Source organism: Spodoptera frugiperda, chromosome 24 (assembly GCF_023101765.2).
Source record: "Spodoptera frugiperda isolate SF20-4 chromosome 24, AGI-APGP_CSIRO_Sfru_2.0, whole genome shotgun sequence".
Taxonomy (NCBI): domain Eukaryota; kingdom Metazoa; phylum Arthropoda; class Insecta; order Lepidoptera; family Noctuidae; genus Spodoptera; species Spodoptera frugiperda.
The window spans coordinates 5,588,024-5,606,902 of NC_064235.1; the positions used below are offsets into that span (position 1 = coordinate 5,588,024).

An 18,879-nucleotide genomic window follows, 5' to 3' on the forward strand; every position below is an offset into this window, starting at 1 on the left:
GAAAGTAACGTGGATGAATAGGCGGTGGTTACGTGGCCATGGAGAAGTACCTGTTGATAGGAATTACTGAGAAAGATACAGACATTCCCATTTCAAAACATAGTTTTATAACGAGAAATTAATCTATCACCTACATTATGACGTCCCGTCTTTGTAATGGAAATGTATAAAATCAAAAAAAAAATGGAAAGGTCAGCAGAATGGACGAATCTTAAGTTCTAAAGACTAAAGGCACATTTGATTAACAACTGTACTAATAAAATAAACTGTACAAAATGTAATGTTGTTCTTGAATTGTAATGTTTAGTTAGACAAAAATTGATATTTAAATATGATTCTATCATAATTTCATATATACATGACACCCAGAACCAGAATGCGGGAATCGAACCAGCGACGTGTTGCACGGCAACCGCCACCGCATCGATCGTGCTTCGTAACCGACTGTAGTTAATACAATCTAAGAGCCCTAAAAGGTCAACTCTAAAGTTTGTCAGTCTATGTAACGTCCTGTAACGTCCACTGCCATAATCACAACGACTACTATCAAGGAATCGAATCTGATACATTTTGTTCACCAGCTTTTACCCAGTTATTCTAAGTGTGACAATCGTGCTAGTGAGAATTAATTAAACGAATAAAATTCTTTATTTATTTATACACACGAGGTACTGAGTTTTAAAAATATAACTTAGTTAATGGATTATGTATATTTCGATAATTTCTTTAACATTCATCATTTCATCAAAAAATGTCCTTGTTATCAGAGAGCAAAAAATCTTACTATTTTATTCGTGTAGCAAAACAATTTGTCTATGATAATATTTTTAGTCTGTACTAACCTATTAACATTTATTTTATGACAGCTACCTGCACGCTGAGAACAAACCTATTTCTCTATGCCACAGACGCCAAATGTCGCCATCGATCAATGACATTTTGTGTAGTTGAATTTATTGATATAAAGCGTTAATGTAAATAATAAACAATATCATCATAAAAGTCGGCTTCCAGTCGATATGTATGCCAAGGGCAAGGGCTCTACGGTGCCTTCGGACGCTCAGGCTCGCGAAAAATTGGCGCTCTATGTGTACGAATATTTGCTTCATGTCGGTGCGACCAAAGCGGCGCAAACATTTCTGTCTGAAATACGATGGGAGAAGAATATAACACTGGGCGAGCCGCCCGGGTTCCTCCACTCGTGGTGGTGCGTGTTCTGGGACCTATACTGTGCCGCGCCAGAACGGCGGGACACTTGTGAGCACTCGTCTGAAGCGAAGGCATTCCACGACTATGGTTTTGTCAATTCTGGTTACGGAGTCAACGGTATCGGCCACAACGCCGGCCCAGCGCCGCCTAACGACGGTACGTGTGCTAAATACGCGAATAATCGCGGCTACATAGCTTCATATTGTTTTTCGCTTCATGTTTGTAGGCCAACACTATTCTTATCGCTTATGCTAATAAAACTAGGATTTCCTGATTCTGAAGTCTATATTTACCTAACTGTTACGGTGTTGAGATAATTTCTCGCGAAATTTGTGTGTTTTGAGGTGGTTTTTTGGTACCAATATGTGTAACCCAAAAATTGGTGTTTTCATGGAATTAGGTTGCTGGCCTTGTGTGATTAGCTGTATAAACACCAACAAGTGACTGATAACTGAGATACGACTAGTTGTAGCTTTCATATTAGTTAGTTTTGCATTTATATGTAATGTGGTCGTCTAACCAAAAGTTGTTTTACGACTACTCGTAGACCTACTTTCATTAATAGCACATTGTACTACATTGTTTACCAAGACAGAGCTCTCAAAATGGTTTCACACAAATATACACATAATATACAAGCCCGTATGAGTAAAAATGCCTTAACATACTATTTTCTCCTGATCCCCAACAGTTTTATACAGGGAAGAATGGTTAAATCAAGATATTATATTAGCCTACCATTGGTGACCTATAAATATGTCTGTGAGACCGGGTAGTTTAAAAACTAAGAATATTGTTTACACTGTTTATCGAATTACGTTGTAATTTGAGTAGTTGCCTTAAATGCACATCCATCTGACCATTAACCGATTCGTTGCGACTCCGCATTTTGGTGCACTTTGATGCGTGGCGATCGAACAAATATTTCGTGAGTCCTTTCTAGCGTCATGTTAGTATGATGATCACGCCTATTGTTCTATTTGCCATGTACAGAATAAAATGTTCTTTTTTCTTTTTTTCAAGAAGCACCTCGAGAAATTTCGATTTGAGCGAGATAAGACATTTAAAAATGACACGAAACGCGTGTCATACGCCATATGTAAAAAAATTGGATGGCACGCCTGTCGTGCCACAAAACCATCGGTTAATTCAATCCGCAGCACCGACACAGGCATTCTATTTTATGTCCTTACCATGTCATGTTATATATATCCTTTATTTTTATGTCGTAATTTATATCATTTCCAATTCAAATTATAGCATAAACAATATTAAAAAAGTAATACATGGAGCACAAAACAAGTGCTGGAGACCAGAGTCACCAATTATGTAAGACTAATACATGTCACCAGTCATGTGTTAATATGTAATTATTGAATAATTTACTAAAACCTATGTCTTCTTGGTTTCTCAACTTAAAAACATTAGTAAGGGATTCAAAATGTTCAAATTTTTCTCTTTGGTTACCAAATCCACTGCAAACATGTCATTTCTCAAATTCGATGTTTTTTATCATGAGCCAGTGGTTACAGGGATGTTTCTGGTTTGTGATCGTTCACACTGCTCCACCAATCAGATATACAATAACATGAGACAAAAGAAAAACTGGTTAATCAAGGATTAGTTAAATATTGAGTCAAATTACACATTTGCATCAAAACATAACACAGCCTAGGCAGTACTAACTCGTCAAAGATCTGTCTAGACAAGATAGATTGATATTGTCTAATTTTTGTCTCAATCTCCAACTTTCTATCTCTAATCTGTATGTATATAAAAGTCAATTGAAATTCAATAGTCTCGCTAAAACTCGAGATCGGCTTGACCGATTTGAATAATTTTGGTCTTGAAATATTTGTCGAAGTCCAGGGAACGTTTAAAAGGCGAGAAAAAGTTTGAGGCCAGAAATAGCTACCTATGAAGTTTGTTGGTTCAACTAGTTTTCTAGAAATGTCAATCTAATGCACTTTCCGTTCCATTTCCGTTTGTATGATTAGTTATTTATCAGTCCATTTCATCCAAGGCTGGCCATAGGTCTCCTCTAAAATCCAGTACTTACATTACATAAAAACTAAAATGACAATATCACATTTTGTTTCCAGGCATGGGCGGCGGTGGAATGCCTCCCGGTTTCTTCCCCAACTCCCCTCTACGACCGTCACCCCCCGCCCCGCACCCCGGATCGCAACCCTCACCGCACGGACCGCAACCACAGCTAATGGGCACTGGACAACCGTTTATAGGAGGACCCTGGTACTCCGGAGGAGGACCCCGAGGAGCTGTCAGGATGGGAATGGGCAATGATTTTAATGGACCTCCCGGTAAGATCAAAAGTCAAAGTCAAAAATTATTTATTTCAAATATGAAGGCACTTTTGAATGTCAAAGCAAATATTATAAATGTTTGTCTGTCGGTCAGTCCTCTAGTTGCTCTATTTGCTTGTTCCACAAAATATAATTATATTCAAAAGTATTTGTTTCCGTAAGAAAATAAAATCGTGTGTAATATTTTAAAACAATCTACAAGATGGAAATTAAAATAAAAATTAGTTATCTACCCTGTTACAATATTCACAATGTTCAACATATTTTCCAGGTCAGGGAATGATGGGCAACTCATTGGAGCGAGGAGGCGGCGGGGTGCTAGGCGGGCCGCGCATGACGCCCCCGCGGCCCGGCATGGGCCCCATGAGCCCCGGCGCCTACGCTGCAGGCATGCGCGGCCCACCGCCTCAGGGACCAGGTATGTTTACAGTTTTATAGTTCAACAACCCTTTTAAACGAGTACACTGCCATCTAGTGAGTGAAATTGGAATTAGATTTGGCAAAAATGATCGATATACAGTATGGAGATCATTCATATGACTTAAATGAAACTACAAGTATTACTCGTCCACAGAAGCATAATACAACTAAATACTTCAACGATAGCCTGAAAAATAATAAATTCTGTGTGAATAGCTCCATGTACCCTGGCCACAGAAGAGCTGTAATGTTGTAGGTTGTCTAGGAATGTTACGGACATGCGGCGCGGCTATTATAATGCCGTATTTGTAAAGAGTGGTCTAATTAGCTCAATGAGAAACGCTCTTTTTGACTTATCTAATGCGCCTATTTGGCTCATTTTTCGCATGTTGATAACAAACCATGTGGTAATAACTATTAATATTAATAATTTAAGCCATAAGTGGATTCCCCATACTGTATATTTTTTAGACAGTCACAACATTTTTAGAATTTACCAGTGACTATCCTTGACCCACCAAAATCCGTTGCGTAGTTTTAAAAATTTAAGCATACAAAGGGACATAGGGACAGAGAAAGCGACTTTGTTTTATACTATGTAGTGATGTGTCACCACTTTTACAGATATAATGTTCCTGGGTTTGGGTGAAATGTTTATGTGGGTGTAATTTGTAGCCCAGGACACCTGAGATAAGTAATCTGTGGGTTTTATAAAAGTAATGAAAAGATGTTTAGGGATGGAAATTTTTATCTTTTTGATCCGGAGCTGCGGACTACCTAGCGGGTTTACCGGGGCTCTGACTAGAAAAGCAGAGAAAAGCAAGGAGTAGGAATGGGGTGGTTTTAGTCAGTAAGAGTTTGACACTCCCTCTCGCCTCGACCAAGACGGAAGAAGACATTAGATGATTTTCCTCCCTTAAAAAAAAAAGATTAAACTCTTGGGTTTTGAGGCCATACTTTTAAGATAATTAAAATGATATTATTTTTGTGTATATCTGTGTTAAATACTGAGAGTTGTCGAGTCAAGTCTTACGACTATATCAAACATATTATGTTGTATGTGTTTATTTTATCACTTTTTACTCTGTCACGCTATCTAGGTGACACTTTTAGGCTGCTTTTCTACCAGAGATGTGCTATGCTACGTTGCTGTGGATTCGTTTGCCTTCCAATTGTATTCATGGGTATACATAACTTATCTCTGATGGCAACGGACTAAGCTAAGCTATGATTTTTATATGGAAAGATGTGTGCTATGTATGTGTGCTTTCGATGGCTGGCATCTTCCTCGCACAGCTACATAGCTTAGTATCAGTGGAAACGGTCACATAGTTTCACAACTTGGCTATTACATCTTCGTAGCATAGCTACATAGCACATCTCTGGTGGAAAAGCACTCTAAAAGTGGTTGTAATATTTCTCCTACCCCCTTTGGGGAGTAAATGCCATGAATGTTATGTAAACTAATGTTATATAGGTATGCCACCAATGGGTATGGGCCCAAGGGGCGCTTGGGCCGGCGGCAGCGGCGGCGGCGGGGGCGGGGGTGCCGCGCCGCTGAACTACTCCGGGGGCTCACCAGGGGCGTACGGGGCCCCTCCGGGGAGCAATGGGCCCCCGGGCCCGCCGACACCGATAATGCCCAGCCCACAAGATTCGTCTAATTCAGGTGAGTTCCATGAGTGGGCTAAGGTGGCGGGGTGAGGGATTGGGATGCGAGTCTTTTTTACCGTTTTAATAATAAAATAATAGGAATAAAATAATTAATAAGTTAGTGCTTAAAGTACTTTAAGTAATACTCAATATCAATTATCAGTTTTAAAATTTGATCTCAGATCGAAATTATTAGTTTTATTAAGAACTTTTTGTATAACAAACGATTTTTCTTTGAAATTAAAAAAAAATACTCGATGCCCATTCAACGCTTCATGTGTTAACCGTCTAAGCGAAAATAGGTTGACATAGTATTTCTTTTTTAAATCAGATTTACTTTGTCAACCTTTTCTCGCGAAATCCCGCCAAAGCCATTAATTTTTGAGTCAATGTTAAATGGTTTATTCAATTATTCATTCAGTATTTAACTAAAATGTTTTAATATTACATTTTAACAAGATATTTGAAGGTCAGTCTATAATTTTGATCAAGGTATTGTTGTCATATACTTCATTTCTTTATTGACGTGCGGTGGCGTAATTGTCTTTCAAATTATTCCGAAATGATAGAGACAGAAACATTTTTTTTTTCTTGAGATCCGTCTGAGTCGTAGGGCCCCTAAAAGTTTGGGGGCCTTTAAACTCCTTGCCTCCTCTATGTTACGCCATTGATAACGTAAATTATATCTTGTCCGATCCGTAAAAGTATTAGATTTGAATAATAATAGTATATTATATTGGCGTTATCCATTTTTTTAAATAGATATAAGAAGTTTTATTAGGTACTGTATTTTCGGGTGCATAATTTTTATGAAAGTCCCTGATTTCTCGCTGTCAAAAATATTTATTTGGAAAAGAGTTTTGTCTCTAGACACTGGATCGGACAAGGTTTTTAGTGACACTGTCTGTTTTTTACTCTTGTTTTGTTAGGAGATGAGTTTACATTAATTTATTGAAAAATATAAAGTTTTGATCTACCGGATAGACTTGAGTTTGTTTTAAGAAATCGTTTGACTTATAATATTTGTTTTTTAATCTAGTAAAGTAGTAATCGGTAACACTGATTAATATTAGATTCGATATCAAAATAGAATAGTCGTATTAGATTAAAAAAAATCTAGTTATAACAGGGTTTTTAAACGCAACTCGATTTTAGGCTAATTGGCTCATTCAAAGTCAAAGTCAAATCATTTATTCCAATTAAACTATAAATAGGTACTTTTGAAATGTCAACAAATAAAGAAATAAATAATAGTCTGTCAGTCTGTCCGTCAATAAAGCTAGGTACTCGTTCCAAAGTGTAGCTCAAAAAGTATACTATAGGTACTATATCTACCCCTTCTGGGAAAGCGCGACATTTTGCAAAACAGGGTAGGTTCATCAGTAAGAATTGGAGTCGACCGTGATATGAAGGTAATAGTAGAATGTATTATGCATATAAACATTAATGTATGCTCATCTTCACCCGATGTGATCCACAAAACTTACAAAGAGATCCATCACACTTCTCTCATGTAATTAATTCCACCATTTCTTCATTCTGCTTGCTTCATTCTCGCATAACTTCGTAAGCTTTGGTTCACTCCTGTACGACGCTTTTTATGTTATTTTTAGTTACAAACTGTCCTCTTTTTTTTCTTTTTGTGTCTGTATAAATTCTTTCTTTTAGTTTTAGTTGTTATTACATTCTCAATTAGGAATTATTTTAATTAATTCGCTGTAAAGCAGCTACTGTGTTTTACGGCCCCCTATGGGGTCGCGTAACCCGTGTGATAATAACTGTTTGTGTATATTTTGGGGGCCCTTAATTTTTTTATACGGGGTCTTGAAATGAAAGTTGAGTTTTTCTAATTGAGAATAGTATGAAAATTATTAGTAGACGTCAAGCGACGTGTAGTAGTAATTTTCCAATAAATCATGTATTTATAACTGTAGTTCTGTTAATATCTCATAGACAAAATTGTTTGATTCAGGTCTGATTTTTCCAACGTCAGATAAATTTTATTAAAGGAATAATTTTGTATATTTGACAATTGTTTCAAACTAAAAACTGTCAAATGTCAATTTAATTCTACAGATAAGAATTGTCTGTTGATTGAAAAATCAGCCCTTAAGCATTAATTTTCATTTTTTATATTACACTTTTTTTTTGCTAAATAAAATCATCGTAAACGAAAATCCATTTCGCATTTTTCTTTTATTTTTGACTCGCTTGCCGTTGCGTTAAACGATACCCCCGAAAATAATTTTGTCTATGACACGATGCGAATGAAATAGAGGTGGAAACGTATCGATATCGAGAAATAATCGATAAATATGGGATGAGATATAGTCACGCATAATGTGCGCGGCAGGGGGAGACAACATGTACACCCTGATGAAGCCGGTGGGCCCCGGAGCGCTGGGGGCCGAGTTCCCCCTGACGGGCGACCACGGGCCGGCGCCGCAGCACCTATCCCAGCCGCCCGCCGCTGAAGGTGGGCCATCGACTCAAAAATCAAACCTTTTATATCAAAATCCTCACGCCAGTGTCTATTAATGGCTCCTGTACTCTATGGCCAATGTTGTTTAGTCCATTAGTTACGTGATAAGTGGCTGGGGGTCAATCTCACATTAAGTCATGTGGGGTCTACCAAATTTCCACATAATCTCAAATGGGGTCTATTAAATCTCTTGTGGGGTCGTCTAAGTTTAACGTAAATTTATATTAAATGGGAAATTATAGCTAAATTTTAACCTTAAAAAGTGCTTTCTACTAGACTAGTTATAAACTTGCTTACTACATGTGGTATAAAAACATTAGTTCACATTTTATCATCACACTTATAAAATAAAAATGCTTCTAAAGGCAGACTGGTAATGAAATTTTTACAAAGAATGTTTCTTTGAGAAAGTTGTTTGAAATCATGAGTACAATCACGTGTTTACATATCCTTCACTAATTAAATTTCATGTGAGATTTAAGCAAAATTGACCCCAGTCTCACCAAAGGGAAAAAGGGAGTGAAAAGTCAAAAAAATCCTCAAAATTCACGTAATTAATGGACCCGACCTTACCTAAATAATTATGATAAAACAGCCAATTTTGAAGCCGACATAGCCAATTGTGTACAGAAGCCTAAAGGGCTCTGACACTAGCACATTAAAAATATACAAAAAAAAAAAGTATTTGTCCAATGAGTTTGGTTGAGGGGTGTGCGGCGCCGTATCGTGTTGCTTGTCGGTTAAATATGTATGCTTTTGTCTGTCCATTAGGCGCTTCGATGCGTGTCAGAGCCCTGCTTGTAGTTTTTACCTTTTAACCATCATTGCAGAGCCGGATTAACCTTAGTAGGGGCCCAGCATTGACAGGGGCCCACTGCACTGTTTCAAAGTTTTTAGGATCGAACGATAATCATAATCAACTTTTTTTCCAACGCATGTTAAAGTCAAAGTCAAAATCATTTATTTCAAATAGACCAGGAAGGCAGTTTTGAACGTCAAAGCAAATATAATAATATTAATAACGTCTGTCTATCGGTCAGTCCTCTAGTTGCTCTATTTGCTCGTTCCAAAGTGTAGATTCCTATGGAGAAGAACGAGCAAGAAATTCCATAGGTTAGTCTTTTTCAATCAGATTCACAATACAATTCTTGGTTACATTGTTTCGATTGCTTCCACTATGTGAGAACAATGTAACTCTTTATACATATAGAACCATCTAGTATCTAATAACAGAATCTTGTTGGATGTAATCAGGCAGTAAGCGTTTTACGACTGTGAATTGAAAAAAAGACTGCTTTGTGTGTGTTTAAATCTGAATAGAAGTAGACTAGACTGTTGAGTGTTAGTTATTTTAATGAAAAGCTTGACGAGAGTCATATGATTTCATACATTTTTTTTTATAATTTTATTTAAAAATTTTACACAAATTGTGGCCTTAAATCTAGACTCGCCAAACTGTAACGTTTGATGGCGAGAAGCGCTCATTAAACAATTGAAACAAATCAATTTACACACACTTATAACTAAGTCTGTATGACTACAGGACATAGCGTATTAAGCGTAGCATTTTAACCCAATCAAATAAAATAATACTGACATAGTTAACTCCACATTATAAAATTATAATAAAATAAAACATAAAAACTCAAAACAAAAACAATAATAATCTACCTCTTTAACTCTAACAACACATATAGTCAGTCAAAGTACCTACGTAAAGAATAGGGGCCCAGTAATTGCATTGCCTACGGGCCCATTATAGGGTTAATCCGGCTCTGCATCATTGTCATGTCCATATTTTTTTTTTGTTTATGCGAAATAAAGACCTTGTAAAGGATCTACAAATTAAAAGAAGCTTATCAAAAATATAACATGCTACAAATATAATAGGGTAGATGACTAATTTTTATTTTAACGTCCGTCTTGTAGATTATTTTAAAATATTAGACACGTATTTTTTATTTTCTCACGGAAACAAATGCTGTCGAAGATATATCGATTTGAAATATCGCGTGATGTCGTTTCTAGGTACGCTTTAAACGTAGAAAAAACGTATTTGCTCCCTTCTCCTAAACTTTGATTCGTTTTATCAAAGTATTGTTATCTTATATGACAAAATAAAAAATACGTGTCTAATATTTTTTCATTAGGTACCTAACTGACGGACTTAATAGATTTTTAATATTCATACCTGTCTTCATCCCTATTGGACTAATAATATTTTGAACTAGCTATATTCTAGTCTTTTATATATTTAATTCGCTTGGTGGTAAGCGATGGTTAGGTTACAGATGAAGGACATTTTTTTTAAGGGGGAAAATTATCCAATGACTTCTCTCGCCTTAGGCGAGTCGAGAGGGAGTGTCAGACTCTTACTGACTAAAAACCACCCCGTTCCTACTCCTGCTTTTTCGAACCGGAGCCCCGGTAAACCCGCTAGGTAGTCCGCAGCTCCGGAAGGACATATGCCTAGGTTTCGCATAAACAAAAATATTGTAGTAGTATACACAACAAATCAGAAAGTGCCCAGTCACAGTAACGATTTTCTTCGTAGGTATATACAGTCGACTCACGTTAATTCCACGTAACGTAACGTCACGGCTTTTATCCCTGAAGGGGTAGGCAGAGGTGCACATTACGGCACGTTATGCCGCTATACAATGTACACCCACTTTTCACCATTTGTGTTATAAGTCCCATGCAATAGGGGGTGAGCCTATTGCCATATACTGGACACAATTCCAGACTCCGTGCTACTACTGAGAAATTTTAGAAAAACCGAAAAAAGCCCTGCAATACTTTGCCCGGTCCGGTAATCGAACCCGAGACCCCTTGCACGGCAGTCGCACTTGTAACCACTCGACCAACGAGGCAGTCTCGTTAATTTAAACTTTTATATAATAGGGATGATGACGGGGTATAAAATTAAAAATCTATTTAGTCCGTCTCAGTTAGGTAATGAAAAATATTAGACACATATTTTGTCATATATGATAATAATACTTAGACAATACAAATTAAAAGTTAGGAGTAGGAGCAAATACGTCATTTCTACGTATAAACGTATCTAGAATTTACGTCTTGCGATATTTCAAATAGAAATCAAGTAACTTATGGAGTTTCTTGCTCGTTTTTCTCCATAGGAATCTACATTTTGGGACGAGCAAATAGAGCAACTAGAGGATTGACCGATCGACAGGCATTTTTAATATTATAATATTTGCTTTGACATTCAAAAGTGCCTTCCCGGTCTATTTGAAATAAATAATGTTGACTTTGACTTTGACTTTGAAGAATCCCTCCAGTTTAGAAATAACGAGAGTTGACTGTTACATAAAATCAGCATTATTTTGTCTAGTTACTTTATTTTTCATACATTATAACGTCCAGCTGACTGCCTCGTTGGTCGAGTGGTCGCAAGTGCGACTGCCGGACAAGGGGTCTCGGGTTCGATTCCCGGGTCCGGCAAAGTATTGCTGGACTTTTTTCGGTTTTTCAAAAAATTCTCAGTAGTAGTATGGAGTCTGTAATTGTGCCCAGTATATGGCAATAGGCTCATCCCCTATTACATGGGACTTATAACACAAATGGTGAAAAGTGGGTGTCCATTGTATAGCGGCATTACGTGGCGATGCGTGACGTTGTGTGTATAACTTCCAATTAAAATGAACTAAATAATTTTATAAAATTAAATCAACAGTAAAACGATGATAAAATACTATGTTATTTGAATTTGCACCTTAGCGCTGAAGGCATAGTGTATTTATTTAAAAATGGTGGTCAAAAGGTCAATTAATGCTATATTTTGGGGAGTCTCCTATTCCTATACATAGATATTAGTTTAATAGAAGTAAGGACTTTAAATTTTAGAGGGCGCTACTACTGTCATCAAATACGAACGTTACAAAGTAATCGCTTGATTTTCCACCAGAGATGTGCTATGCTACGTTGCTGTGGATGCGTTTAGCTTCCACCAATCATATTCATTGGTACACATAGCTTAGCATTGGTGGAAAATCAAATGCGACTGCCGGACAAGGGGTCTCGGATTCAATTCCCGGGTCGGGCAAAGTATTAATCATTTTTTTTCGGTTTTTCGAAAAATTGTTAAATCTGCGTTAGATGGTCACGGACAGAGGCTTTTTTTTTAATGTGAACAAAAATAAGGCGTATGGTAAATATATGATATTTTTATGAGAATGAAGCAAGCTTAGTTTAAAATCAATTGATTCATAAGTTTTGGAAAATGGACATCTCAAACTTTTGGACAGTAAAATAACATTAGAAAAAAACGAATATCAAACAAACGCATTATAGTTTATAAGCTTACATTATGTGTATGTTTACTTTAGACTAGACTGTGACGGGTAGATATCACCATCTCTCTCGCACAACCACTTTAATGGCTCTGACGACGCAATGCTTGCTTTAGTACATTTTTTCTATGTTGTTTAGTATGTTATGTCACGAATGGGCCGGCTCGACCGGAGTGATACTACGGCCTCACAGAAAACCAACGTGAAACAACACTTGCGTTGTGTTTCGTTGTGTGAGTGAGGTTACCGGAGGCCCAATTACCCCCTTCACAATCTTCCCAATTCCCGATTTCCCAACAACATTTAAATTCCTAACCCCCAAAAGGCCAGCAACGCACTTGTAACGGCTCTAGTGTTTTGGGTGTTCCTGGGTGGCGGCGATTGCTTACTATCAGGTGATACGTCTGCTCGTATACCGTGCTCAATAAAAAAATCCTTAGCCCGCGCATCTATCCATCTTTTCTTTGGTCTCTACCTACCCATCCATCCATATAAACATAATAGTTGTTGGCATAGCCACTAAAGTCCAAGTGCGAGAGAGATGCCTATAATAATGCTATCCCTTTCATGAAGATGAACAAAATAACTCCATCTCTTTCATCGCGAAGTTGAGTTTAATCCCAAATTGTATATTGTCTCAGGACTTGGAGGAGTTGACGGGATGAAATCGTCTCCAGGAGGAGTGGGAGGAGGAGGGCCGGGCACTCCCCGGGAAGATTCAGGATCAGGCATGGGAGATTATAACTTAAGTAAGTATTAATACGTTTTTATTTTGAGTGTGTGTGAGCGTGTGAGAGGTATTACGTGCCCTATTGTGCACCTCTGCCTACCCCTTCGAGGATGAGCGCGCCTCAAAGAGCCATCAGATCACCACAGATGGAGCCCAGTAGGGCTAATGCTTAATCCGGAGCTGCGGACTACCTAGCGGGTTTACCGGGGCTTCGGCTCGACAAGCAGGAGAAGGAACGGGGTGGTTTTTAGTCAGTAAGAGTCTGACACTCCCTCTCGCTTTGCCCTGGCGAGAGAAGACATTGGATGATTTTCACCCCTGAAAAAAAAACCCTGCGAGGATAAAAGGCGTGATGTTGCATGTTGCATGTGTGAGTAGTGTCGGTAGGGTGGCGCTGAGATCGATTCTTGGCGTGTATGTGATGTGGTTTGTGTTCGTTTGTCAGTTTAGGTCTCTGAAATTGTTTTACTGATTGTCATGGTCTTGTAAATAGATTTTTTTTTAAATTCCAGAAATGTAAAGTTTTACGTAATTTAAAATTGATATTCCGTCTGATTCGTTCAGCTGTCGCAAGTGTGACTGTCGAACATGAGGTCTCGGGTTCGACTCCTGAGTTTAAAATGACAAGTATTAATTAAAATTTTGATAATTTGATTTTTTATAGTAACTGTCCTCAGACTAAATTAGCTAAAAAATCACAGTTTATTCACGTACATTACACGTTTGCGCAAGCTGCTCATCTTTAAGAGTCCCTCTGTGACTCGAAACTAGTAGAGCTTTTCCCCATTAATGTATGTGAGTAAACCGTGATTTTTAGTTAATCTGCAGTGTAATTAAAATTTTTTTGAGTTTACCACCAAGTTTTAAAATGTTACCCTTGCTCGGAAAAAGACTCCACTCCATAACACTTAGCACTTTTTTAGAACCCCCTTAATTCCACTATTACAATAGAATAAAATTGCACAGTATCAACCGTCGACAGTCATAAATAGTTTATTTTTGAAAACTAGGTTTCGGTGGCCCCGGGGGCGACCAGAATGATCAGACCGAGTCCGCGGCGATACTGAAAATCAAGGAAAGCATGCAAGAGGAGGCGAAGAGATTCGAGAAAGATCCCGAACACCCAGACTACTTTATGCAATAAAAAAGGTTTTTATGTATTTTGCAAAACTTATATTTTGACTATACGCGCCTTCAACTTGCCGGAGATTCGTTTTTTTTTATTAATTTAAATTCTGTCTACCGAATTTTTGGTAGACGTTACTTGATTTGTGATTTGTCTACCGAATTTTTGGTAGACGTTTTGTGAATTTGTGATTTGTTTACCGAATTTTTGGTAGACGTTACTTGATTTGTGATTTGTCTACTGAAACTTTGGTAGACGTTACTTAATTTGTGATTTGTTTACTGGATTTTTGGTAGATGTTTACCAGTTTTGTGAATTTGTCTACTGAAACTTTGGTAGACGTTACTCAATTTGTCTACTGAACTTTTGGTAGACGTAACCAGTTTTGTGATTTGACTAGGATTTTTTTTAGATATTGAATTTTATGCGTGCAGAGGCGGTTTAAACATAGAAATCACCCTAGGCAATACATAAAAGTCACTAAATTCGATGAGTAAAATTATAACGAGCTGTATACAGCTAAACATATTAAATTTTGTACATCAGTAGGTACATAACCACATTAGGTAACAAGGTATTTCTATCGATATTTTCGATACCCAAACAAAAATAATATTTGGGTATTTTTTTTATACAAAATTCATATGGTCTTAAACTGGCTCTTAAACTTGAGAGAATTCTTTTTAATGTTTTCTTTTTTTTCAAATGTGATCTCAAAAAATTGTGAAAAAATCTACGGTAAGTTGGAAGCGCGTAGCAAAATTTTTCCAACGTTAAATATGATCGTGAAAAAAAAATGTTTTTTTTTTATAATATAATTTTTCTTTCTTTCTATGGAAAATCTTTCACATATTATTTTTCCTGTCGTGTCGATTTGCGTTGCACAATTTTTTTATTTATTTATAATGATAATTATTTTAGCCCGGTGTAGTAATATTTCTTCGATTTTTCTTTTTTTTTATTTTCCTTTTAATTTTTGACAATTTCATTCAATGTCTCTTCTTATATGTCTGTTAACACAAAAATTTCAATATATGTATGTACTTATTTATAAAAAAAAATATATGTATTATCTGTCATCATTGACTTAATAGTCTACCCGGGAATCGAACCGCATATAGTTCGCAGCTATAAAAATTCAGTTCCTAACTGACATTTAATGAAACTGTCAAAAAAACTAATAAAATTAAATGCACTTGTTAATGACGGGGTCATTAATTTTCTTTATAATGTGTCATTCAATAACGGACGCGTCATTAAATTTCTTTGACACAGTCGTTAATGACTTTAGTTTTGTGTGTCATTAAAAAATGTTTTGACGTATATTTTGTACAGGAAATTGTTAATCGTTTGCAACATTTTTTAATGACAACTTTTTTTATGACATGGTCGTTATTGTTTGTCATTTAATAAATTATTTTGTTATGAAAAATATAGTATAATGAGTTTGTTAACATGCTCGTGTTGCCGGGTATAATTGCCTGTTACCTAATAACTGAAGTGTATGAAAGTATTTTAGGTTGTATTTTTTACTAAAAACAAAATTGTAATGAAAATAATGAAATGTCGCTACCAAATACGTCATTTCTGCGTATAAAGCGTACTTAGAGTGACGTCATGCGATATTTCAAATCGACATATCTTCGAAAGTATTGGTTTCCGTAAGAAAATAAAAAATACGTGTCTAATGTTTTAAAATAATCTACAAGACGGACGTTAAAATAAAAATTAGTCATCTACCCTATTGTAAATTCAAAAATGGTATGACTCTCGTCATTGCAAGTGCATTAAAACAATGTATAAGTTGTATTTTAATGTTTTTTTATTATTATTATTAAATATAATAATGATTATTTCAAAATAAATTAACTATGTATATGTACTAGTAGTATAAATGTGTTTATTTTATATAAAACAATCTAATTTTTGACTATGAATTTTGATGGGATAATGCTTTGGTTGCTAATTGAGCTCAATGTTTAGCTTGGATTCATGAAATTCAGGAAATAAGATAGATTTTAGCATTAAAAAAAAGAGCATTTATTTGGCACATTACATATACAGTGGTACAGACAGAAAACGGACGTGAAACAACGCTTACGTTGTGTGAGTGAGGTTACTAGAAACCCATTTACCCACCTTCCCAATTTTCTCAATCCGCAATTCCTCAACAAACCTTAAATTTCTAACCCCCAAAAGGTCGGCAACGCACTTGTAACGCTTCTGGTGTTTCAAGTGTCCACAATCGATGGCGATTGCTTACCATCATCCGATCCGTCAGCTAGTTTACCGGCTTATACCACATAAAATTTTATTAAGTAAACTCAGTTTAGTTTCTTAAAAAAAGGAAAATATTTCAAAATTTCATGAATCTTATCTCTTAAGTTCATAGCAACCGAAGCAGTTTTGTTTTTTTATTTAAGATAGAAAAAAACGCACCGATATTTTTAACTTCCAATGTGCGTTTATGGCTAAACAAACAGTCTGCGTGCGAGTGGCGTAGGTGACATTTTTTGAACTTAATATTCAATTAGCATTTGCCCGTGTCTTCACCCGCGTGTTTAAAGGAAGAAAATAACTAATATCACTCTTTAGTGTGATTTTTCCACCAGAGATTACCGATGTGTTACGCTACTACTATCAATACATCGCATACTCGAGCTGCGCATCTTCTTCGTACAGCTACATAGCTTAGTATCAGTGGAAACAGTCACATAGTTTCACAGCTTGACTATTACATCTTCGTAGCATAGCTACATAGCACGTCTCTGGTGGAAAAGCACCCATAACTTTGTAACTGTCTTTAGACACAAAAATCTGCATTAAAATAGATATATACTAATATTAGAACTTAAGACGGGATATTTACCATGTTTATGAGTTCATCAGTGATCATGGCGCTTGCAACAGTGCCGAAATATCGGAAACTCATAGACATAAATAAACATGGTAAATATCCCGTTTCAAGTTCTAATGTTAGTGTTAGTGACCATGTCAGTTTAAAAACTTATACTTAATATACCAGATATAAAAACACTAGGTTAAAATGTTTAAAAAATGTCATCTACGCGACTTCGTGTTGAAAAAAATATAATTTCCACATTTTTTTTTAATTAAATAAATTAATAACATTTTTAGCATTATTTTTGTTTTTAAGCTCTTAATGTTCCTAGATAATTTTTTTTCGTATTTATAAGAATTTAAAGGTTTTTCTGGACATCCATCGGTGCGTATCGGCTGACGGTTTGGGGAGGGGTTACACTAAGGATTTGTCCCTCAATAGTTTTCTATTGGCTATCTAGAGTATTATGATAAAATTAAAAAAATGGTTTTAAAGGGCTGACTACAGTTTAGAGAATTTAAGTCTTTCAAAGACTGTTTGAAATAAAAATATAAAAATAATGAGTAGCACGTCGATCGGCCTACTCCAATCTATTTCCAGACTTTAATATATAACAAAAAAATATAAAAAATCAACAGTCTTAGTACGAGATTGTTTTTCGTTTAACGAGATCGAAACGAGACCGCGTACGGCGCTCTGATTGGCCGATAGAAATGAACCAACCAATCAGAGCGCCAAACGCGGTCTCGTTTCGTTTTCGTTTAACGTAAATCAAACTCGTACTAAGCTTTCTGTTTGAATTTACTTGTAGATTAAATTTACTCTTCTAGTAAGTTCATGACAGGCTAAAATCAACCTTTTTTCAATTGCATTTAAGTCACAATTTTGGATAAATTAACGTTGAACCTCCCCAAACCGTTTTGTCGAGACGTTTCTTGTTTTCATAGTTCCGAAGTGCGATCGGATTGTAAAATGTTAAATCGATTAATTCGTCCCACTTCGGATGTGGCATTTATTCAGGTATAAATTATAACAATTTCACATAAAATGACGCGGTAACCATTATCTAGTACTAACAGGGTAGGGACGCGCAATATTATCGATATCGATATATCGACATGAAAAAACGAGACCACATTTTTTTAGTTTTACAGAAAAAAATAATCATATCGATACTTTTGCACATCCCTAACTCTAGAGGCGATTTTTATGCGGATTTTTTTTACCGTGAGCTAGTAAGGTGTTGTAGTTTTTTTTTTAATTTTTATTTCTGGTATTTTTTTTTTCATTCGTCTAGTATAGGTATTTTTTTTTCTTTCGGGTGTGTGGAAATCTGTATAAATTAGATTTTACTAGAAATTTTTCGGAGAGGTAGTTGTTAAGTTATATGGGGCTTCGCCCTGTCCATAGGTCTAGGCAGGTTTGGGCCCATTTAGTGTTCGCATTACGAATCTGAAATTAACATCATTTTGAATCTCGACTCGCAAAATTTTGGACCTTAAAACACGTTATACAAAAAAAGATGTGTAAATAAAATCGAAATTTTCCAAAAAAAAATTTTTATCGATATTTTTTTTTTTAGTTTTTCTTTTTTTCTCGACACTAAAAGGTCCCAAACGTTGTATATTATGCAGCGTTGAATTAAATAGAATAAGAACTTAGTGGTAACAAGGAAATAGATTTCAGCAATGCAAGAAAAAAAAGTTTTTTAAAAAATTTATTACATATTAATTAAATAATTAATTAATTATGATTATTATTATTTCTTTGGTTAATA

The 18,879-nt window shown here is 36.0% G+C and overlaps 1 protein-coding gene across 4 annotated transcripts; it reads left to right on the forward strand.

Annotated features, from left to right (window-relative positions):
* The first annotated feature begins 884 nt into the window (after positions 1 to 884).
* Positions 885 to 14,890, forward strand: LOC118278531 (single-stranded DNA-binding protein 3). 4 transcript variants are annotated; one of them, XM_035597776.2, is made up of 7 exons: positions 885 to 1,365; positions 3,312 to 3,530; positions 3,805 to 3,951; positions 5,431 to 5,622; positions 7,960 to 8,082; positions 13,046 to 13,153; positions 14,127 to 14,275. In XM_035597776.2, exons 1-7 carry the CDS (start codon positions 1,020 to 1,022, stop codon positions 14,135 to 14,137), a joined length of 1,146 nt encoding a protein of 381 aa, XP_035453669.1. In that variant the 5' UTR covers positions 885 to 1,019; the 3' UTR covers positions 14,138 to 14,275. The 4 variants fall into 4 exon arrangements, with proteins under 4 accessions (XP_035453669.1, XP_035453666.1, XP_035453668.1 ...); XM_035597773.2 differs by having other exon boundaries at positions 886 to 1,365; positions 14,145 to 14,890; XM_035597775.2 differs by lacking the exon at positions 7,960 to 8,082 and having other exon boundaries at positions 888 to 1,365; positions 14,145 to 14,890.
* Positions 14,891 to 18,879: the final 3,989 nt, after the last annotated feature.

What these genes read in the sequence shown, in the direction of transcription:
- LOC118278531 (XM_035597773.2), top strand. Translation starts at nt 1,020, where the DNA reads ATGTATGCCAAGGGCAAGGGCTCTACGGTGCCTTCGGACGCTCAGGCT. An exon ending in ACAAGATTCGTCTAATTCAG is followed by an intron (nt 5,623 to 7,959) that starts GTGAGTTCCATG and finishes TGTGCGCGGCAG; the next exon opens with GGGGAGACAACATGTACACC. An exon ending in CATGGGAGATTATAACTTAA is followed by an intron (nt 13,154 to 14,144) that starts GTAAGTATTAAT and finishes TTTGAAAACTAG; the next exon opens with GTTTCGGTGGCCCCGGGGGC.